This window comes from Fukomys damarensis, unplaced genomic scaffold (genome assembly GCF_012274545.1).
Source record: "Fukomys damarensis isolate Sample0158 unplaced genomic scaffold, DMR_v1.0_HiC HiC_scaffold_10, whole genome shotgun sequence".
Classification (NCBI taxonomy): Eukaryota; Metazoa; Chordata; class Mammalia; order Rodentia; family Bathyergidae; genus Fukomys; species Fukomys damarensis.
In genome coordinates, this window is record NW_022900922.1 from 6,045,292 (window position 1) to 6,063,470 (window position 18,179).

The following is an 18,179-nucleotide window of genomic DNA, read 5'->3' on the forward strand; positions in this document are numbered from 1 at the left end:
GAAAAAAAAAAAAAAAAAAAAAAAGGGCTCAGTGAGGGAGGGGAAATAAAAAGAATTAAGATGTTATGTACATGTGTCAACTCCCCATGATGATGTAATCATTATTTGCTGCAAATATGTACTAATACAAAAATAAAAATGTTTCAGACTTCCGTCTTTCAATAGGCTATTTCTATAAAGAACTGTGAAGCGTTACCTGACTGTTTCTTACAGCAATGCTGAATGATTCAAGATGTGAAATGGGCATTTAATAAGGTTCCCCAATAAAACCCTGCCTCCCTCCTGGGGGATCCCTGCATGTTTACTCCAGGCATGTTCACTGCATGGGTGCATTAGCTGGTCAAATTCTGCTGCTGGGAACTAAAAATTGGCATGTTTTAAAAATGATAAATAATTAAAAGAAAGTTTCATTCCTTTGAGAGAGAGAGAGAGAGAGAGCAAGCAAGGGAGAGGGAAATATAGCTGCATGCCTGAGCAGAGCAGATGAAGTTAATCATCTAGAAGGGTCTGTGGGGAACTTGGGGCCCGCCAGCTTCAGACATGTGACCCCGGGAATAGCAGCTAATGGCGAACACTCTGCTATGTTCTGGTGAGGTCTCCAGGAGAGAAGGGTTCCTGGTCCCCTCCTGGCTGCTGAGACCTGGGTGGAAGGACTCTGACTCTGGCCTTACCCAGTGCTGTTTCAGCTGGTCACAGTGGAAAGTGGATCATGGATGCCCCAAAACTGCCAACCCACCCCCCTCTCTGCCTCTCCTGTCTCCTGGGCTGCCGTCTCCAGTTCTGGGTGCTGACTCTACTCTTAGCACCGTCACAGAGCTCAGGCTTCAGCCCTCTTTTCTCTCTCACTTCCTCTTCTGCCCTTGGGGAGAGCTCCTTAAATTCACAACTGTAGGGACTCTGACGCTTCCACTCCAAAGCCTTCCAGATCCACATCTCCAGGATACAGTTATTATTATTTTTTTTTGTGGTACTGGGGATTGAACTCGGGTCCTTGTGCTTGCAGAGCAGGCAGCAGAACCACTGGGCTAAATCCCCAGGCCCCCAGGATACAATTCTTGAAGATTCTGCAGCAGTCACTGCTAGAAGCTGATCTCAGCGGGAAGGTGTGAAATGAGTGGACGCCTCCTGTGGACCTTAGGGATGCGCATTCCGGGCAGGAAGGAGGACCACGCAAAGGCCCTGAGGTGGGTGTGGTCCATGTTCCGGGCAACACCCACCTGTGTGCCTTCCTGGCCTCTTTGTGATGTGTCTTTTTGGCACTGCTAGATGGCCTACCAGATCTATTTACTTCCTGCCATCTCCCTTTCTAAAACACAAACTCTCCAGACAGATGTTTTGTCTTCTTGGCTCACTCACTTAATTTCACAAGTGTAAGAATTGAGCAGAGTGAATCTCTGTTGACTGACTGCATGAAAAAAATAGTATCGACTGGAATGGCACTTGATTAAGAGCATAGGACTTGCCACTTTCCCGTCCTGTTTCAAATCCTACGGTGTGTGAACTGGATCAAGTTAGTTAATATTTCTATGCCTCTTGAGGAAAATGGGATAGTATCTTTATTGTTAGATGTAGCCTAAGGTGTAAATGGGTTAGTACATTAAAATCCAATGGAACAAGGGAGTACAGTCAGCACTGAAGAAGTGCTAATTATTTCATCAAGGGTTTCATTTCACTGAGTGCTTCTGTAGGCCAGACACTGTGCACTTCATCTGTACTGCCCTGACGGCCTGTGAAGTAGGTGACTATTACCATACCACTCTCCCGCAGTGTCTTTTGGGAAAACACGCAAATACATTTCACGTTGGGCTTAATGTGCAGGCTGAGAATCTACCTCAGGGCAGGATCCCAAACAGAAGCTGTTTTTTAAGTAGGCAGTCCTTATAGATACAATGTCACAGAACCCAGGATGCAGAGTGATATTCCCACTTGCCTAGGACCTCCGGGAGACTCACATGGCCTTTGGCGAAGCCGTCAAAGCCATCGTAGACGGCGAACATCTTGTGGCCCTCAGCGATGCCCACTCGCACAGCAGAGCGCACGGCCGCATTCATGCCGGCAGCGGGTGCCCCCACGTTGATGACAGCTACGTTGCAGTTGCTCTGAAAACAGGCAAAGGCGGGCCCAAGTCACCAGGTGTGCGCAAGCTCCATCTGCGGCTCAGCGCAGAACTGAATGCCAGGTGACTGCATTCCACATTAGGGTGAAGGTCAGGATGGAAAGACAGTCAGCTACAAGGACAACCTTCTTCCAGTGGCCAGCATTTGAAATGGGCAGGAGAGCCCTGGGGCCACAGGAGCACAGGGGCATGACTGGAGGCTGGCCACCTACCTTTGGGATCTGATCATCAGGCAGCTTGATGGCAAGTCGCTTGTAGGTCTTCAAGTTGCCTTCAAAGCTCCTAAAAGACAAGGACATTGTTGGGTCAAAGTTGCGGACAGGGGATACCATAGGAAAGGTCTGGGGGCTGGGCAGCCCAGAACAGTTTTATCCAAGGCAGATACTCTGCAAATGCTCAGCTGGTCTACTGGCTACTGGGGAAGACAGAAGCCCTGATACAGTGGACCTCTGACTTATGAACTCAGTTTGTATGGGAATGCTGGTTGTAACTCAAGTTTGTCAGTTGAAGGCCCAGGTTCCTCCACACAGCCTTCAGAGTCTCTCTCCTGTACACAGGCAGATCTCAGGGTCCTTAGAGAGACACTGGCCTGGGATTTCTCAACCCCACACAGGAAAGAATGTTGTCATGTTCCTTCCAGAACTCTTTAAGTGTTAAATCTGTATCTGAGATCATCAGGAAGCACAAGTGGCCAGCATTCAGGTTGTAGTTCAAGACTTTGGTTGTAAATAAAACTAAAATTCCAGTCGTAACCCAAATTGTTCATATGTCCAGCCAGTTGTACCTTGAGAGCCCACCGCATTATCCACATGCTACAGAGCCTTCAACAAGGACCCAGGGTGCTATTTTTAGTTTGGAAACTGGATAAGGAAAAGTAGCATTCTCCTGCTCTTCTGAAGTTTCTTTTCAAAATGCTGGCAATGTGTCACTTTGTACCTTAATCTCATTAGGCTCTGAACAACCCTCACCCTGCCCCTCCCAAAAATCAATGACAAATAGAAAAAGAAATTTTTTTAGTCATCTAGGCATTCACCCTGAAAAAAAGTTGGCCTTGTGTATTAACTTATTTGTTTTTCAAGTTTTTTATATAGAGATATAACAAGCACAACCTCTAACCATATTCTATTTGACCAAGCCTGAGGACCTGAAGTTCCTGGTGAAATAGGTTTTCTTCAAAATAACTCACCTCCCTCGAAGTTTGACGGCGTCCTTAAATCTTCCCCCATCCATTGCCTTTTGTACGTCCTGGGTCTTTTACAGAAGTGAAATAGAAAGAAAGAATGTGTCAAGAGTTACGCAGGTAGGGAGTAGACAGGGAGCTGGCTCAGGGCCCAGGGGCCAGACCCCTTCACAGTACGGCTTTGCTGGCAGCCCCTAGGCTGGTCTGGATCGCTGGCTGCCCTGTACCTGGCACGCTGGCTGGCCCATCGGTGCCAGCTGCAAGGCTAAAGGTGCTGGGGTCCACCCAGCTCTAGCTGCTTCCAGGGAAAAAGGAGAAGAAGGTGTCATCTGCTATTCATGGCTGTGAAATTAGCCGGATTTCACCTCACAAGAACAACCCACAAGAAAGGGCTCTTTCAGGGAAGACTCTAAAATATTCCCACAAAAACACAGCCCACTGGCGCCTCATGAGGGCTGTAGGACCCAAGGGTGGTTACAGCAGGCTGAGGGGCGCGGGGGATGAGGGCTATCCTAAGACTAAGGGCTCAGGACCAGCACACACATTCTGGTTAGCTCCTGTTAACTTTAGGGTCTTGGGCAAGTTTCGCATCATCTCAAACTTCACTTTCTTACTCTGTAAGACAAGGAAAATAGCCCTACTTCTCTAATTATTAAAAACACGTCACGAAAAATGGGAACTAAGACTTGTCATGTAAAATTACAAGATCCAGTAATGAATGTAACTGTACTGTATACCTAGAATGTACCAATAAACTCAATAAAAAGAAAAAAAAACACATCATGGGCTGGGAATTTAGCTCAGACCTGCCTTGCAAGCGCAAGGACCCAAGTTTGATCCCCGGTACCAAAAAACAAACAAACAAACCAAACAAACCCTATACCCTAAACAACCAAAAAACACATCAGACCTTTAGGTAAATGACAAACTGCTCACCAAATGGCTCACTATGGCTTTTGATAATAAAACCCCCCACACAATGGCTTGCAGAAGCTAAGTTATAGCCGTCACACCTATCCCCAGGCGACTCCAGACATGAGAAATAAGCTCTTACTAAATGCGCACATAGTTCAATGCTGTGGTCCTTTCAGGCCTGTCATCTCTCAGAGATTCAGACACTTCCTGTCTTCCCGTCCCCAGGGACATACATGCACATATATAGACAGAGATACATACACACACTTGTACACACAAATGCAAACACACACACATATACACACAAACTTCCTGCACACCTATTGGGTTTTGGAAATTATGTTTTTTTTTGTTTTGTTTTTTTGTCTTTTTTGAGACAGGGTCTCACTATGTAGCTCAGGCTGGCTTTGAATTCACTATGTAGTCAAACTCATGGCAATCCTCCTGCCTCAGCCTCCCAAGTGCTGGGATTACAGGAGTGCGCCACCACACCTGGCTCAGGAATTATGTTTTTAAAGTTACTTTCAGCAAGTCTTTTAAATTACCTGTCAACCTTTCTCTATATAAACATGCTATAAAAGAACATACCTCAGGATTATTGGTAAAATGAAGTGACAGTCATGAGTAAGCTTTGAAAAAATAAAATGGCCATTTCAAATTCAACTAACTCTACTGCCAGCTCATTTACTGCTAACTGGAAAATTTTAACTTATGTTTCTTTCCCCATCTGCAGATACTCCAGGGCCTGCAGGGGGTGGGTTCCTCTCAGAATGTCAATGGAAACCAAGCCAAAATCCTAGCATGGACTTGAACGTCCTCAAGCACAGAAGGACAGGAAGTGACTAAAACTGGAGAATCCAGCCATGTCACATCTCCCATGAAATGCCACCCGTTTCTGGCAGGGCATTGCCCCTGCCCTGTATCACCGCTGGAGCATCTGCTGTCCACAGCCACCTGGATCCTCTGTGACTGCTGACAGAGGCGGTCAGAGAGGCCTTGCATATACTCCTTCCTGATGGACTAGATTCATCTCCAGGGACGTCACTACTAGAAGAACCCCATGGATGATAGTAACTTAGAAGTCAAGAAGGAAGAGGCAGTGCAGGTTTTATACACTGTGCAATGAAAACGGGAAGCCTGCTGTTTTTATCCCCTGGACAGCTCACCATATTCTCACAGAGGCCATCGAACCCACTGAGCACCCCATCGGCAGCAGACCAGATGACCCGAGGCACGTGCCTGGCCTGATCTGTGGCGTGTGACTGTGCCCACCCTGCCCCCCACTCACCATCTGCACACACTCCATCAGGGGCAGGCGCACAGCGTGGTTTCCGTTCAGTGACACAACACAGGCAGGGATCTCAGGGGTGGCCTCTAGCAAGGCAATGACCGCCTCCACCCCCATGCGACTAGCCTGGAAAGGACATCGTGACAGTCAAGGACGGCCCACTTTCCTGTTCCAAGTGAGGCACTCCCTGCCCACCTGCGACCACTGGAGACGATGCCACTACTCATTTTCCATGTGTGGAATGCAGCCTCAATGGGCGGGGCATTTACCACCCCTCCCACTTAGCTCCAGCCCCCACTCTGGAATGAACGGATTATGATTCTCATAAGATCCAGCCAGCTAGGGAGAGGAGCGGAAATAGTGACGCACAGAGGGCAAGTAATAGCAAGAGCTGAGGATCGGGGCTCAGGATTTCGGTGGTCCCCGTGGTTGGTTTGGAACACTGCCTTCCACCTGGGATGACTGATTCTCCCAGCGCCACTGTCCACCTCCCAGTAGGCTTCCCACATTAGCTGACGTCTCCCAGCATCTGAGTAACTCCAGGCTGGGAAATCACTTTACGTCAGCGAACCTCAAAGGATCTTTCAAATAAGGACGTGGACCACTACAGTCTCCAGGGAGGAGCTTGTCAGTCAGCCTTTGTAATAAACTGGCTCCTTTCAACGTCCACAACTATTTTATTCCCTAGGCACCTTGTGGAAATGCCTGGCACCTTCCGCCCTCACTTACCAAAATCCTGTCAAAGGCGGAAGGGGTCCCACCTCTTTGCACATGTCCAAGAATGGTCACTCGAGTGTCATATCCCAGCTGTGTTACCACAAGCTGCAGAGAAAGAGATCTCCGTCAGGAATTCAGACCGTGACCCAGCAACTGGCACATCACCTCAGATTTGGTAATGGCACTGGTGTGGAGGAAAGAGTTCTCCCACTCTTCCTTCAGATCTGAGTGGGACAAATGATCATTTCTAAACTTTGCTTTCTACAGAAAGATCAGTGGAACAGGGAGCTACAATACAATCTTCGTCTACCAACTAGCAAAAAATGTAAGTAACATTGATTTCCTAAAGCATGTTTTCACAGCTTGTATATAAAGTATCATCTATATGTATGAGAATGCAAGCATTTTCCTGGATTTGAATGGCACAGCCCAACGAAGGAAAGTCAGTCCTGTGCCCACAGGAAAGCCAGGTTGAGACTTGTAGAGGCCACGAAGCTTCTCTAGACCTCAGTTTATTCCCCTCTATAAACTGTGGTGCTAGCTATTTTGAGCCCTTGGTCCCTGCTTGATCCAATGTTCTGTGATTTAATCTCTACTTCAATTAAATGAGAAAGAAAACCTTTTTCCTGATTTTATCAATTACTTCTTGTAAATACTGGCACACGCCTCTCACAGGTCTCAATGACTTAACCTTGAGGTGCAGGGCTGGTACTGCACTGGAACCCATAAGACAGGCGTCTGGCTCATTAACTGATCACAGCTAGGCATGATAAAGAAATCAGCTTGGCAGTGCCTGCTGCCTGACCTGCAGTGACCTGAGGTTGAGTCAGGGCCTGGCTCTCACCCAGTGGCTTGCCTACAGCCCTAGTTCCTGGCTGACACATCACAGTCCTGTTGAGACAGGTGAGCCTCAGTCTGAACGAGCCCCATAGTAACGGCCCACCAGACCCTGCCCTTTCTCAAGGCCATGAGGCAGCAATGACTCATGGGCTTTCTTGGTGAGAATGTGCCCAGCTGATGCTCTCTGGGTCAGAAGGAAGGGGGATATGAGGACACCATCTGTTCTACTGTCACAAAGCTGGCCAGCCGTCAGCCCTCCTCTCGCTCAGAGAAATGCGTATGGAAGGGCTGGAACTGTCCACCACCGAGAACACGACTGGCCCTTCTACCACCTCTCCACTCTTCCCGCTGGGGACTCACAGTCTTGAGGAACACAAGACGTGCTGGCTCCCTGGAGCCGGGGAGCTTTGTGTCTCCCAGGCCACTGAAGTTCTGAGCCATTATGAAAGTATTTTTTTAATATCAGGGAGAAAAAAATTAATGCCGTTGAACATTCTAAATTGAAACCCTGTCCATTACGCTAACGTCTCTTATTGTCAGGTGGGCAACAGAGTAAAAGGGAGAAACAACACACGCTTACCTCCTTGATTTTTTCAGAGGTAATAGGTTTATTTTGGGTATCAATTGCTCCTTCAGCCACAATGATAATATTTAGCCTTTTTTTCCGGGCACGGTTCTAAGGAAACAGAAAATTGAAACCTTCACATACTTAATCTGTGGAACTGGCCTCTTTCCAGACAGAAATCTTTGCCTTGTTTTGTGACGAGTACTTCCTAGTAACACCATAGGAGGTGAAGGGTACTCTGGGTGACAGCACAGCCATGGGAGAGGTCCTCGAGGACCTGGCAGCCTCAGGGACATTACAAATACAAAGAACATCGCCTCCGGTGAGCCCCAGGGTGGGCGGGGCGTCGTCACTGGGAGGAACACAGGCTGGACACCCCACCACCTCCGCATCTGTCTCCTGGAAAGTCATGCTTTCGGTCACCGCTATTCCAGAGCTTCCTGACATCTCTGCATGAACCCTACCCCAAACCTAGCCCTATGAGGTCAATTCCCCACCATGATGATGAGAGAGTATCAGGCACAGGCACAGGAAGTAGAGAGGATGCAGATAAGAAAGTGGGAAAGGACACTGCTATAGTTTGGGTCTGGAGTGTCTCCCAAAGAATCATGTGCTGAACGTTTGGCCTCTGTCCCACGGCATGAATAGGAGGTGCCTTTTTGTTTTGGTGGTACTGGGAACTGAACTCAGGGCCTTCGCACTGAACTACAGGCCCAGCCTTTCTTAGTTTAAGATCTCTATAAATTGTTAACTGGCTAAGGCTAGGCTTGTATTTGCAATCCTCCTGCCTCAGCCTTCCAGAGTACTGTGATTACAGGCGTGCATCACTGCACCTGGCTCGGTAGAGGTAGAGCCTCGTGGAAAAAAGTTAGGTAATCAAGGGCATGGCTTTGATGGAGATGTTGTGACTCGGACCTCTCCTTTTCTTCCTGGCCACCATGAAGTGAACAGAAGTCCTCTGCTGCCCCCTCCCACCACAACATACTGTGCTGTCTCAAGGTCCGGCTAACCATGGCCTGAGACCTCTGAAACCATAAGCCAAAATAAACCTTTTGGATTGGGGTACAGTTCAGTGATACAGCCCTTGCCTAGCATACATGAGGCCCTGGGTTCAATTCCCAGCACCACAGTAACAGCAACAGAAATAGAAATAAAGTAAACCTTTTATCCTTTGAAGCTGACTTATCTCAGGTGTTTGGGAATGACAGAACCACTCTGCAATGTGGGTTCATACCTTCTCAATGGATGTAGACGCTCCTGTACAAAGTGTCAGCAGTCGCTGAGTCTGAAGGTGGTGCCACCAGAAGCCAGGGTGAGATGGGCTGTCTCCATGTGGCTCACACTGGCCTGGCAGTGGGGTCACAAACCTGTATTTTGTTTCAGTTTTGTTGTTGTTGTTCTTGTTTTACAGTACTGGTAAGTGAACACAAGGGGCTCGCACTGAGCTACATACCCAGCCCTTTCTTAATTTTTAAAAGTGTATCTGGCCTTCCTCTAGGGGAATTTGCCCTACACCAAGACACAGCATGAAAGAAAAATGTGCAACAAACTCCAGACAGGAAGAGAAAAGCCCAGCTCAAAACAATTAGCAAATGGATGGACCTTCAGATCTACGCACTGGAGACCTCACAGCTGAAAGAAATGTGAAAACACCTAACTCCAAGTCATTTAGGGAACTTAAAATTCGAGAGTTGAATGTGTTTGTACTGAGAGATGTGGAGGAAAAACAGCAAGCAGTTTTTCCTGCTGAATGTCATTTCCTTTAATAGCTGTGATCTCACGGAACCTACTCCACTTAAAATCAGAACTGACTGTTTTATATGAAAATAAAGTCCTGGCTATTTCTCCCTGGCATTACTCTGAAGCTCTGGGAAGAGAAAGACATGTGCACAACCTTTAGAGAGACCCCCTACCACAGGCTTTCACTCATTTAAAGGCCGCCCAAAGGCAGTTAGGGCTCCTGTCTAAAGCAGCGCAGTGGGAATCCCAATTACCTCTGAGAGTTTGATGCACATGTTCTCCTCCCAACCTTCTTCCGGTGGAGACTCTGGGAGGAAAACCCAGTCTGCGCCACAGGCCAACGCACTCACCAGGGCCAAGTACCTACACGGAAAAGATGACGGATCAGTGCCCTGAGGAGGACACTTCCTGCAAGGCAACCGAGGGCACCGAGGCTCAGTGACAGACTCTGGCAGACACAACACTGGAATACGGATCAGGAGGTACTGGCTTCTCTGTGAATTCTCCACTAGGAACATCCAGAATGCAAGAACTCCAGGGGATGACACGAAGGGTTCCTTCCACCCACACAGTGTGTGCAGGTACCTACCCACAGTGTCTGCCCATCACCTCTAGGACAAAGGTCCTCTGGTGGCTGAAAAAGAGACAAAGGGTACATTCATTCACCACCACTGGAAACAGCACAGAAAGCAAACAGAAAAGTGTTCCTACGGCCAACGAGAAAGAAAGCCTGCTTCGTAATTACAGCGAGTACCCAGGCTTCCCGAAAATGACTCATTTTCTTCAAAAATAAATGCTGCTGCAACAGTGTCTCAGACTTTTAAGTAACAGGGCTTCAAAAGTGACTGCACTTTCTATTTACACACTGTACAACTGCTATCACTGGTACCCTAAGAGTGACTTGCACTTGCAGCACACTTTCCTACGCTCTTTCTGAGATAATGACTATACTGGGCAAAGTCAGGTAGCTCTGGATACACCAGGTGGGACTGAACCATATACTGAATGTGTAAATTAAAAATCATCACAGCAAAAGACACTTGCCATTCATTCCCCTGAGAAATGCTCCCCGCTGGCTCTGAACTTACTTAACCCATGTTGCCACTTGCCGAAGCAGTTCTGGAAGTCCTCTTTCCTGAGTGTCTTTGTGAAGTGTGCTAAGAAATACGGTGAACGCTGATGCCGTGAGCCACCCAGCACAAGGGCAGCCTTATAAAAACACAACGATGTGCGCCAATCCACCTCATTGTCTGGACCTGGCACTGTGCAGCTTCTGGCTCTTGCTCAAAGTCAAAATGACCATGAAAGGGAAACATTTTGAATTGATTCGGGACATCGAGTTGAGACAGCACACATGAAGATGCTCACAAAAGAGGACTTCTAAAGTAGTAAGAATGATGGGGTAAGTGTTTGAAGTTAGGGGAAGTATTTTAAGAGAGATTAATGGCAGTGTGTCTTCTACTGTAATAAATGTTTAAAAAAATTAAACATTTATTATGTTTTTTATCATACCTAGTATCTCTCGTAAACATATGAGAATGAGTGTTAATTGCCTTATGACTAGGGATTTTCCATGCAATGGAAAAATCCAGCTGCTCTAACCAATTCTTCCAACCCTTACGAGGTGGTTTTCCAATTCCTGAGTCCATACCCATGGTCTGATTGGACAGAAACATAAAGAAAACTCAGGATGTCTGGCTCTCTGGACAGTTTCAAGTATCAAGCTTCTCATATATAAAATGGGAGACACTTGTCCTATGTATTATTTCACATTGCTTTCATCGAAAGTACTTCAGAAGCTCAAAGGTGTCTCAGGAAGACTCTCTGTTCATGAGTTTATATGGCCTTGGATAAGCTATTATCACTCTGTCCATGCTTCTGTCAGTCAAAGGCTGGAAACCAAACAGTAACAAAACACTGCCTTGCTTCTTATTAAGAAGTGTGGCAAACTCAGTCATTTTGCCTTTTAACATTGTAGGAGATCTTAGGACATGACTTTATTATAGATTTTTTTTCTGTTTTCTAATTTTTCTCCTATGAATGTGTTTTTTTTTTTGTAACCAGGTTAAAAAAGAGTAATATTAAAAATTTTTTTAATGAAAAGTAAACTAGAGGAGAATATTCTGGTACTGGTTTCTAATACTCAAGTCACTAGACTTGCATCAGTGTGCCCCTCTGCAGAACACTGTAGAATCAGCACTACTTGCTAAGCCACAGCTCATCACATGCCTGTAAGTTGACTCCTACTGTCTTCTTTCAGTCATTTTACCTCTGGGCAGTGGTCATGATGGCATCAATAACTTCGATAATTCTGTGCAAAGCTGAGTCTGTGCCAATGGTCATATCTGTGCCACAGAAGTCGTTGTCTATGGAGCCCACCATGCCCACCACGTTGAGATAACCATGCTTCTTCATGGCTTCTTCAGTGATCTTACCTGCATTGGGAACAAGCAACACACCTCATAATCAGTAAGAGCTGCTTACTCTTCAAGTGCACCATGGAGAACGCAATTATAATTAAAGTCTTTGCCTATTATTTTCTCAGTACTATATACGATCTGCATCTGTATACTTAGGAAAAGCCGAAGGTGAATGTAATTACACGAAACATGAGCTGTCGTTTGCCATTAGCAAGAACACTACAAAAATAAAAGGGTCGACATATTGTACTTAGCAGATGACAATCTCAAATTTACCTACTAGCATTGGCTTCAGAGAATGACATGACTTTGAATTAGGATGCAGCACAATTTCAGAATTCAGTACTTTATGTTATCTTCATATTAGTTTCTTACAGGCCCACAGGGAGCTAGTCAGATCTCTACCTAGTCCTGTCACCTGGGTCAGGCAGTTCTGTATAAATGAAATTAGAATGGTCAAAGGGGCTCTGGACTGGTGGGCCCTAGTCCTGTTCTGGCTACTGACAGGCCTGCAGCAGACCAGACATGGTGGCCAAGAAGATACTATGAGGTCCTTGGTGCTACTCTTCATTGCCTAAGTTGATTTTTACAAAACTTGAGGGTACATGCTTGGTCTCAAGTTTTCATTTTTTATGAAGTTGCTATTAGTCTGAGCTATATACTCTCACTGGCTGTATTTTATATTACATTGGAATTATGTAATAAGAATTTTAAGAGATAAATGACTACAGTACATGAAGAGTTCTCGGAAGCTCTAAGTAGTATCAAAGGTGATAAAACATGACATAATGCCACATTATTAAAGTGTAAATTAAAGTCTTACAATAACTTAGTTTAAAGAGACCCCATGAGAGCTAGATGGCTCCAAGTGTGACTGTGGGTGTCTGTGGCTGGCTAGGGTGGACCCGGGTCATACCTACAGCTACGTGGCTTCCCATAGGACCTTTGATTCTGTACCTGTAAAACTGGGATAAATAAGAAAACCTATCTCAGACTGTAGTGAGGATTCCCTGGGACTACCTGCATAAGATGTTGAAATGCCTAATACATGTTATGTTTATTATCATCACTGGTGTTACCTGAGGCGCTTATTTAAATCCTGAGGCATTAGACTATAAGACCTACAACAAAAACTACTTGGCTAAAGTTAAAAGGCAAAAAAACGACCCACCTATATGTGCAATTATTATGTAATCATAAATAAAACGTTTACGAAGGTAAACTGTGTGAGTTCCACAGCTCTCTGAAGGCAAGGGCAAGAGAAGGTCTGAAGAAGGGCAGAGCGGAGGCGGAAACAGAATCATACCACTCTGGGCCAACTCCTCCAGCAGTCCACTCCACTCCTCCCGGAAGATGTTGGCCCCTGTGAGGCTCCCGTCCCCACCGATCACACACACGTTGGTAATGCCCAGCTGGACCAAGTTGAGAGCAGCTTTCAAGCGACCTTCCCGGGTACGAAAGGCTTTGCAGCGGGCACTGCCAATAATTGTCCCACCCTAGAAAAGACATAAAATTATATTTACTGACCTCTGCCCACTGGACAGAAAGCCAGATGGACCAGCACACATACAGCTTGACCTTTAACACGAGACTTTCAATTTAAGTTCTCCCCGTTTTCATGTCTTGAGTTAGTCCACTGTGAAAGTTTGTGCTTTTCTACTTTTACTTCCATGCTAGACATCCATGAAGAATGATACCTACATCCTGCCCAGGAGTGGCCAAATAAGCGTGAAAAAACATTGGCAGCCATCAACCAAATATGCATAGACACAGAAGTCTTCCAGCCAGCTTGAGCTGATGCTTTCCCAACCCCACACGAGTGCAAACAAGTACATAGCAAGCAAAAGATGCGTCACCACCCCTTGTCACCAGCTGTGACTGAAGAAGCAGCTCGTCCTGCAGATCTACTACACATATGCTCAAGAACAATATTCAAACAAAATGAACGGGAATTAGTGAACCAAAAGCATTTAAAAGGCCTACACTTCTAGCTGATTTCACTTGCAGTACAGAGCCCAGGTGTGGCTGTTCCTGAGGAGGGCCAGGACGGTAAGCGTAAGTGAAGTTTGATCTAAGCTCTCAGAAAAAGTGCTCTTTATGTTGTGTCCTGGAGTATAAGCTGTAGTCTGCATAGGGACTTAGCAGGCACAAATTACTACCAGCCTTTATTTTTTTTGGTACCGGGGATCAAACTTCGTAACTTGATGCTTGTGAGACAGGTGGTGGAACCACTGAGCTAAATCCCCAGGCCACTACCAGTCTTTTAAAAGGCTTAACTTTGATCCACCAAACTTCCACAAGAGTTTAGTATTTTAAAAAGTAAGGTTGGGCTGGACATGGTGGCACATACTTGTAGTTCCTGCACTCTGAGAGGTTAAGGCAGCAGGATTTAGAGTTTGAGCCCAGCCTGGATAATTTTGCAAGACGTCTTAAAATAAAATGGGCTGAGAATGTAGCTCAGTGAAAAGGCACTGGGTTCAATCTCCAGTAGCCACAAGAACAAACAAACAAACAAATGGTTGGTTTGTAGTACTTAGAAAAATTAAATAATGTTTTAAATAAATAATGAATGAGTGATAAAAGTCTAACTTGTACTCAATCTATCAAATGTATGTTTGCTTCATAAAGCAAACTTCTCATGATCAGGGTTGGTTTCTGTGCTGAGCAGACCTCTAGTGGGAGAGCTCACAGAAAGCCCCTTGTGCTTATTTAGGTGTTAGTATTTGGGTAGACATATCAAGAGTGCATGTGTATGACTCACTTTGATTGAGGAAGATTTGGGCTGGGGATTTAGCTCAGTGGTTCCACCACCTGCCTCACAAGCACAAGGACCCGAGTTCGATCCTCAGTACCAAAGAAAGTTGGGAGCAATGATTTAGGAAGATTTATTTCAAACTATAAAAATTCATGAAAGTCACCCTTTAACTGGTAAAAGCATTATTTAAAAAATTACCAATCAGGCTAAAATTCATCTGGCATTTCACTAGCACGGCCCTAGCAGTGATTCTGTGTTAGCAATGCTAGCGCAAAGTGTGTCTGGGCCAGCATACAATTTGGCTTCACAAAGGCAGGCCTGAGGATGGTAAGTGCAGAGTGCAGGGCACAGATAAGCTTGTTCTTCGGACTTTGATTTGATAAGGGGCAGTTCGATGATCAGGTGACTTGTTACAACTACAAGTAGAGCTGAAACCCAACAGTGCTAGTGCTGAGGAGATAAGATAGAGCTTCAGGAATGAAATCACAAATAAGTGAGTAACAAGAAGCAGGCCCCATTCCGCATACAACCTTCAACTATATGCACATTTCCGGTTTTCCTATCTCAATCATGACAGCAGAATGGAAACCTTCTGTGTGGAATTAAACTGTTAACTACTGTCTTGAAGTCTTGTAAATATTGTTCTATCTAATTATGAATAACTGTCAGAATTTCCTTCATTCTCTTTCCAGGTCTAGCAGAACTAAAAAAAATTCCACTGCAGACTCAGAGTCTCCATGTCAAAACACGTCCCCCATGACAATCTTTAGAGTGAATGAGCCAATTTGGCGGTTATGAAAAAGTACTCAAAATGAGTCACAGATTAATCTATACATTTTAAGAGCAAACCACAAATAAAGAGATCTCCATAAAGTCTATTCTTTCCAAGTAATCTCCGTATTTTTCATTTGATTCAGAGCCCTCACTCAGCTAAAGTGTACCAAAGTTGTATGAGGCACACAATTCTGCAGCAGCTTCCTTTTAAATTCAAAGCAAGGAACGCATTTTGCCTGCAGTGGCAATGACTTCATCTCTGCACACATCACAGAAATTATCCCTGTCTGATTCAGCCCCCAACAGGGAAGCAGTGTCTGCATCAAACCTGGGGCTGTCAGGCAGAATCATTGCCAGCCTTTGTTACACTCAGTGCCAAGGATCATGCAAAAATCCAATGGGTACAGAGATTTTCCACTGAATGCACAGCACAGCACCAACAAACCAAAGCAGACCCAACTTCTGGTCTCAAAAACCACGATACTCACCAGAAGAAGAATCATACGACTTCATACTGCAAGGATAGTTCCTGCTATGCTGAGCTTTCTGATTTTTTTTTTTTTTTTTGGTACCAGAGATTGAAGTGGGGACCTTGTGCTTGCAAAGCAGGCGGCAGAACCACTGAGCTAAATCCCCGGTCTCTAATTTTAGTTTTGAAGTGTAATTAAATGACAAATTTAGGATATTTTCTTTCCAGGAAAGTAGGTAAGAATAATGTCAGTTGGGACATTATTGTGTCTTAAATGGCCCTGAAGGACAAGTGCAAATGGCTTCAAACTAAACTATTTACTTAGAGAAACAAATGAATGGCAACATGGTACCCACCACTTGCAGGATGCTTGAGACACTCTCCCAGTCTGCTTCCACGATGTTGGAGCCTCCATCTACCATGCCCTGGTAACCCTGATGAGAAAATGAGCATCGGTAAAAATGGGTCGGGCTTTGTTGGAAGTCAGTTGATATATAAATGATCTAAAATAGGAATACACATGGCAGTGAACCTCAGTTCCTAAGTGCCCAAGGGTTAGAAAAACAGTCAATGCAAGGGCTGGTCAGAAGTATTAAGTTGTGGCAGCTGGGTGTGCTGGTGCACACCTGGAATTCCAGACTTGGGAGGCTGGAGGAGGGTTGCTGTGAGTTCAAGGCCAGCCTGTGGTACACAGTAAGTCTGAGGCCCCTTTGAACTACATAGCAAGACCCTGTGCCAACAAACAAACAAAAACATCGTGGTAAAGCCTCTTAAATGTAATCTTTTGTAATGGAAATTTCTAACCGGACTCATCCAAAGAGAACGAAGGGGAGAAAGTGCTTTGCCTATTGCCCCAAGGTTCCTGAGACAGTAAAGGGACACGTTCACCCTCCAGGGTTTAAAAATTAATACAAACTCACACACAAACTGGTGACAGTCACAATGCAATAAGAAAATACTCTGCGAGGGCCTGAACTTTCCACAGTAATCCACGGTGGTTTTAGATACTTATTAAATATTTTTTTAAAAGCACGGCTGAATAATAATTCAATCTGCTCTATCTTCCAATTAGTGACAATTTACTGGACTGAGGTACAGCTTTTAGCAAACTAAGATTAAAATACATATTTTTGCCTTAGAAGCCCAAAGATAATTAGCTTTCAAACATGTCTTATTCTTCCCACCCCCAGAAAACACAACATTACAAAATGCAAAAGTGTTTATTACTTGCTAGGGCGTTTAATCTTTTTTTTTTTTTTTTGGGGGTTTTTTTTTTTTTTTTTTTTTTTTTTTTTTTTTTGGTTCTGGGGATCAAACTGAGGACCTTGTGCTTGTGAGGCAGGTACCAGCACCACTGAGCTAAATCCGCCCCCCAGGGCATTTGATCTTAAAGAAAATAGGCTTCAAATATTTAGAAAAGTCTGCTCATTACAATTAATTTTGTGGATTCATAACTTCTACTCAGTGAAGGTCAAGAGGAAAAGAAAAAAGGAAGAGAAGTTTTTTTGTTTTCTTAAAAATGGAAACAGCCTAAGTCTATTTTTGTCATGTAATCTATTTCTCAACTGATGAAGGGCCCATAGCAGCTTAAAGTGTTCCAGGAATGTTGGAAGCATACAATCCTGAGGCAGGTTTCTTTTAAATTCAAGGCAAGTGCACAGATGATCAATAGTGCAGGCATCTTAATGGTCAATTTGTATAATATTTATAAATGTAAATTTACATCCAAAATAAAATGTGTGTAATCTGTGTCATGTATGTGACAAATGGGAAAGGGAACAACAGTATGAAGTGGAACAGAACCAAAAAGTTACAGCAGGTTCATTTTAGTGCCAGCATCTGGCCTCTTCTAAACACTCTGGGCTAACTTGAAGGATACTCTGTCTTTTTGCCTCTCCTCTTTCTGAAAACCTTCCAAGGTAGGCACTTTCATCTGGTTTCCCAGAGAGCACAGGGCACAGGCGAGGCCAGCGAGCACAAGTGAGATGTGATCAAGGTGCTCCCAGAAGAGGTGCTGTTTATGTTGTGTTCTGTCCACACTGCACCAGGCAAATTACCTGTGCAAAACCATGTCCTCTCCTCACTCTAAGTGAATCCCAGGGGTCTGAGTTCTACAGAATATTAAGAATAGGTAGGTTAGTAGACGACAGAGACAGATAGATACACAGGTAATCCAGACTTAGCTTGTTCTTTCGATTATCTTTACCACCCCCAAATTCCTAGGTTTCTTCTAAGAATTATACTTGTCTTAAGCCAAACTTAAGAGAACAATAGTGAACAGGCTACCATCTGTGGCATTTCTGACTTTCTAAGTTCATTTCTGGAAAGCCTGGGGTGCGTGGCCTAGTCCAAGTAAGTATCAGACTCAACACTAATGCGCTCAAGTCTTTATCCAAATTC

General features: G+C 44.9%; 1 protein-coding gene across 3 annotated transcripts in view; it reads right to left on the minus strand.

Moving 5' to 3' along the window:
• Pfkp (phosphofructokinase, platelet) overlaps nt 1–18,179 on the minus strand; it is a 65,583-nt gene that overhangs the window by 23,204 nt on the left and 24,200 nt on the right. For all 3 annotated transcript variants that reach the window (XM_010643615.3, XM_010643614.3, XM_010643613.3), the window contains exons 3-13: nt 16,136–16,213; nt 13,088–13,277; nt 11,631–11,796; nt 9,951–9,995; nt 9,616–9,724; nt 7,637–7,732; nt 6,229–6,321; nt 5,500–5,625; nt 3,303–3,367; nt 2,329–2,398; nt 1,953–2,099 (exon numbers count right to left, since the gene is read on the minus strand). In XM_010643615.3, the coding sequence (XP_010641917.1) occupies nt 1,953–2,099; nt 2,329–2,398; nt 3,303–3,367; nt 5,500–5,625; nt 6,229–6,321; nt 7,637–7,732; nt 9,616–9,724; nt 9,951–9,995; nt 11,631–11,796; nt 13,088–13,277; nt 16,136–16,213 (1,185 nt within the window). The remainder of the gene's footprint in view (nt 1–1,952; nt 2,100–2,328; nt 2,399–3,302; nt 3,368–5,499; nt 5,626–6,228; nt 6,322–7,636; nt 7,733–9,615; nt 9,725–9,950; nt 9,996–11,630; nt 11,797–13,087; nt 13,278–16,135; nt 16,214–18,179) is intronic.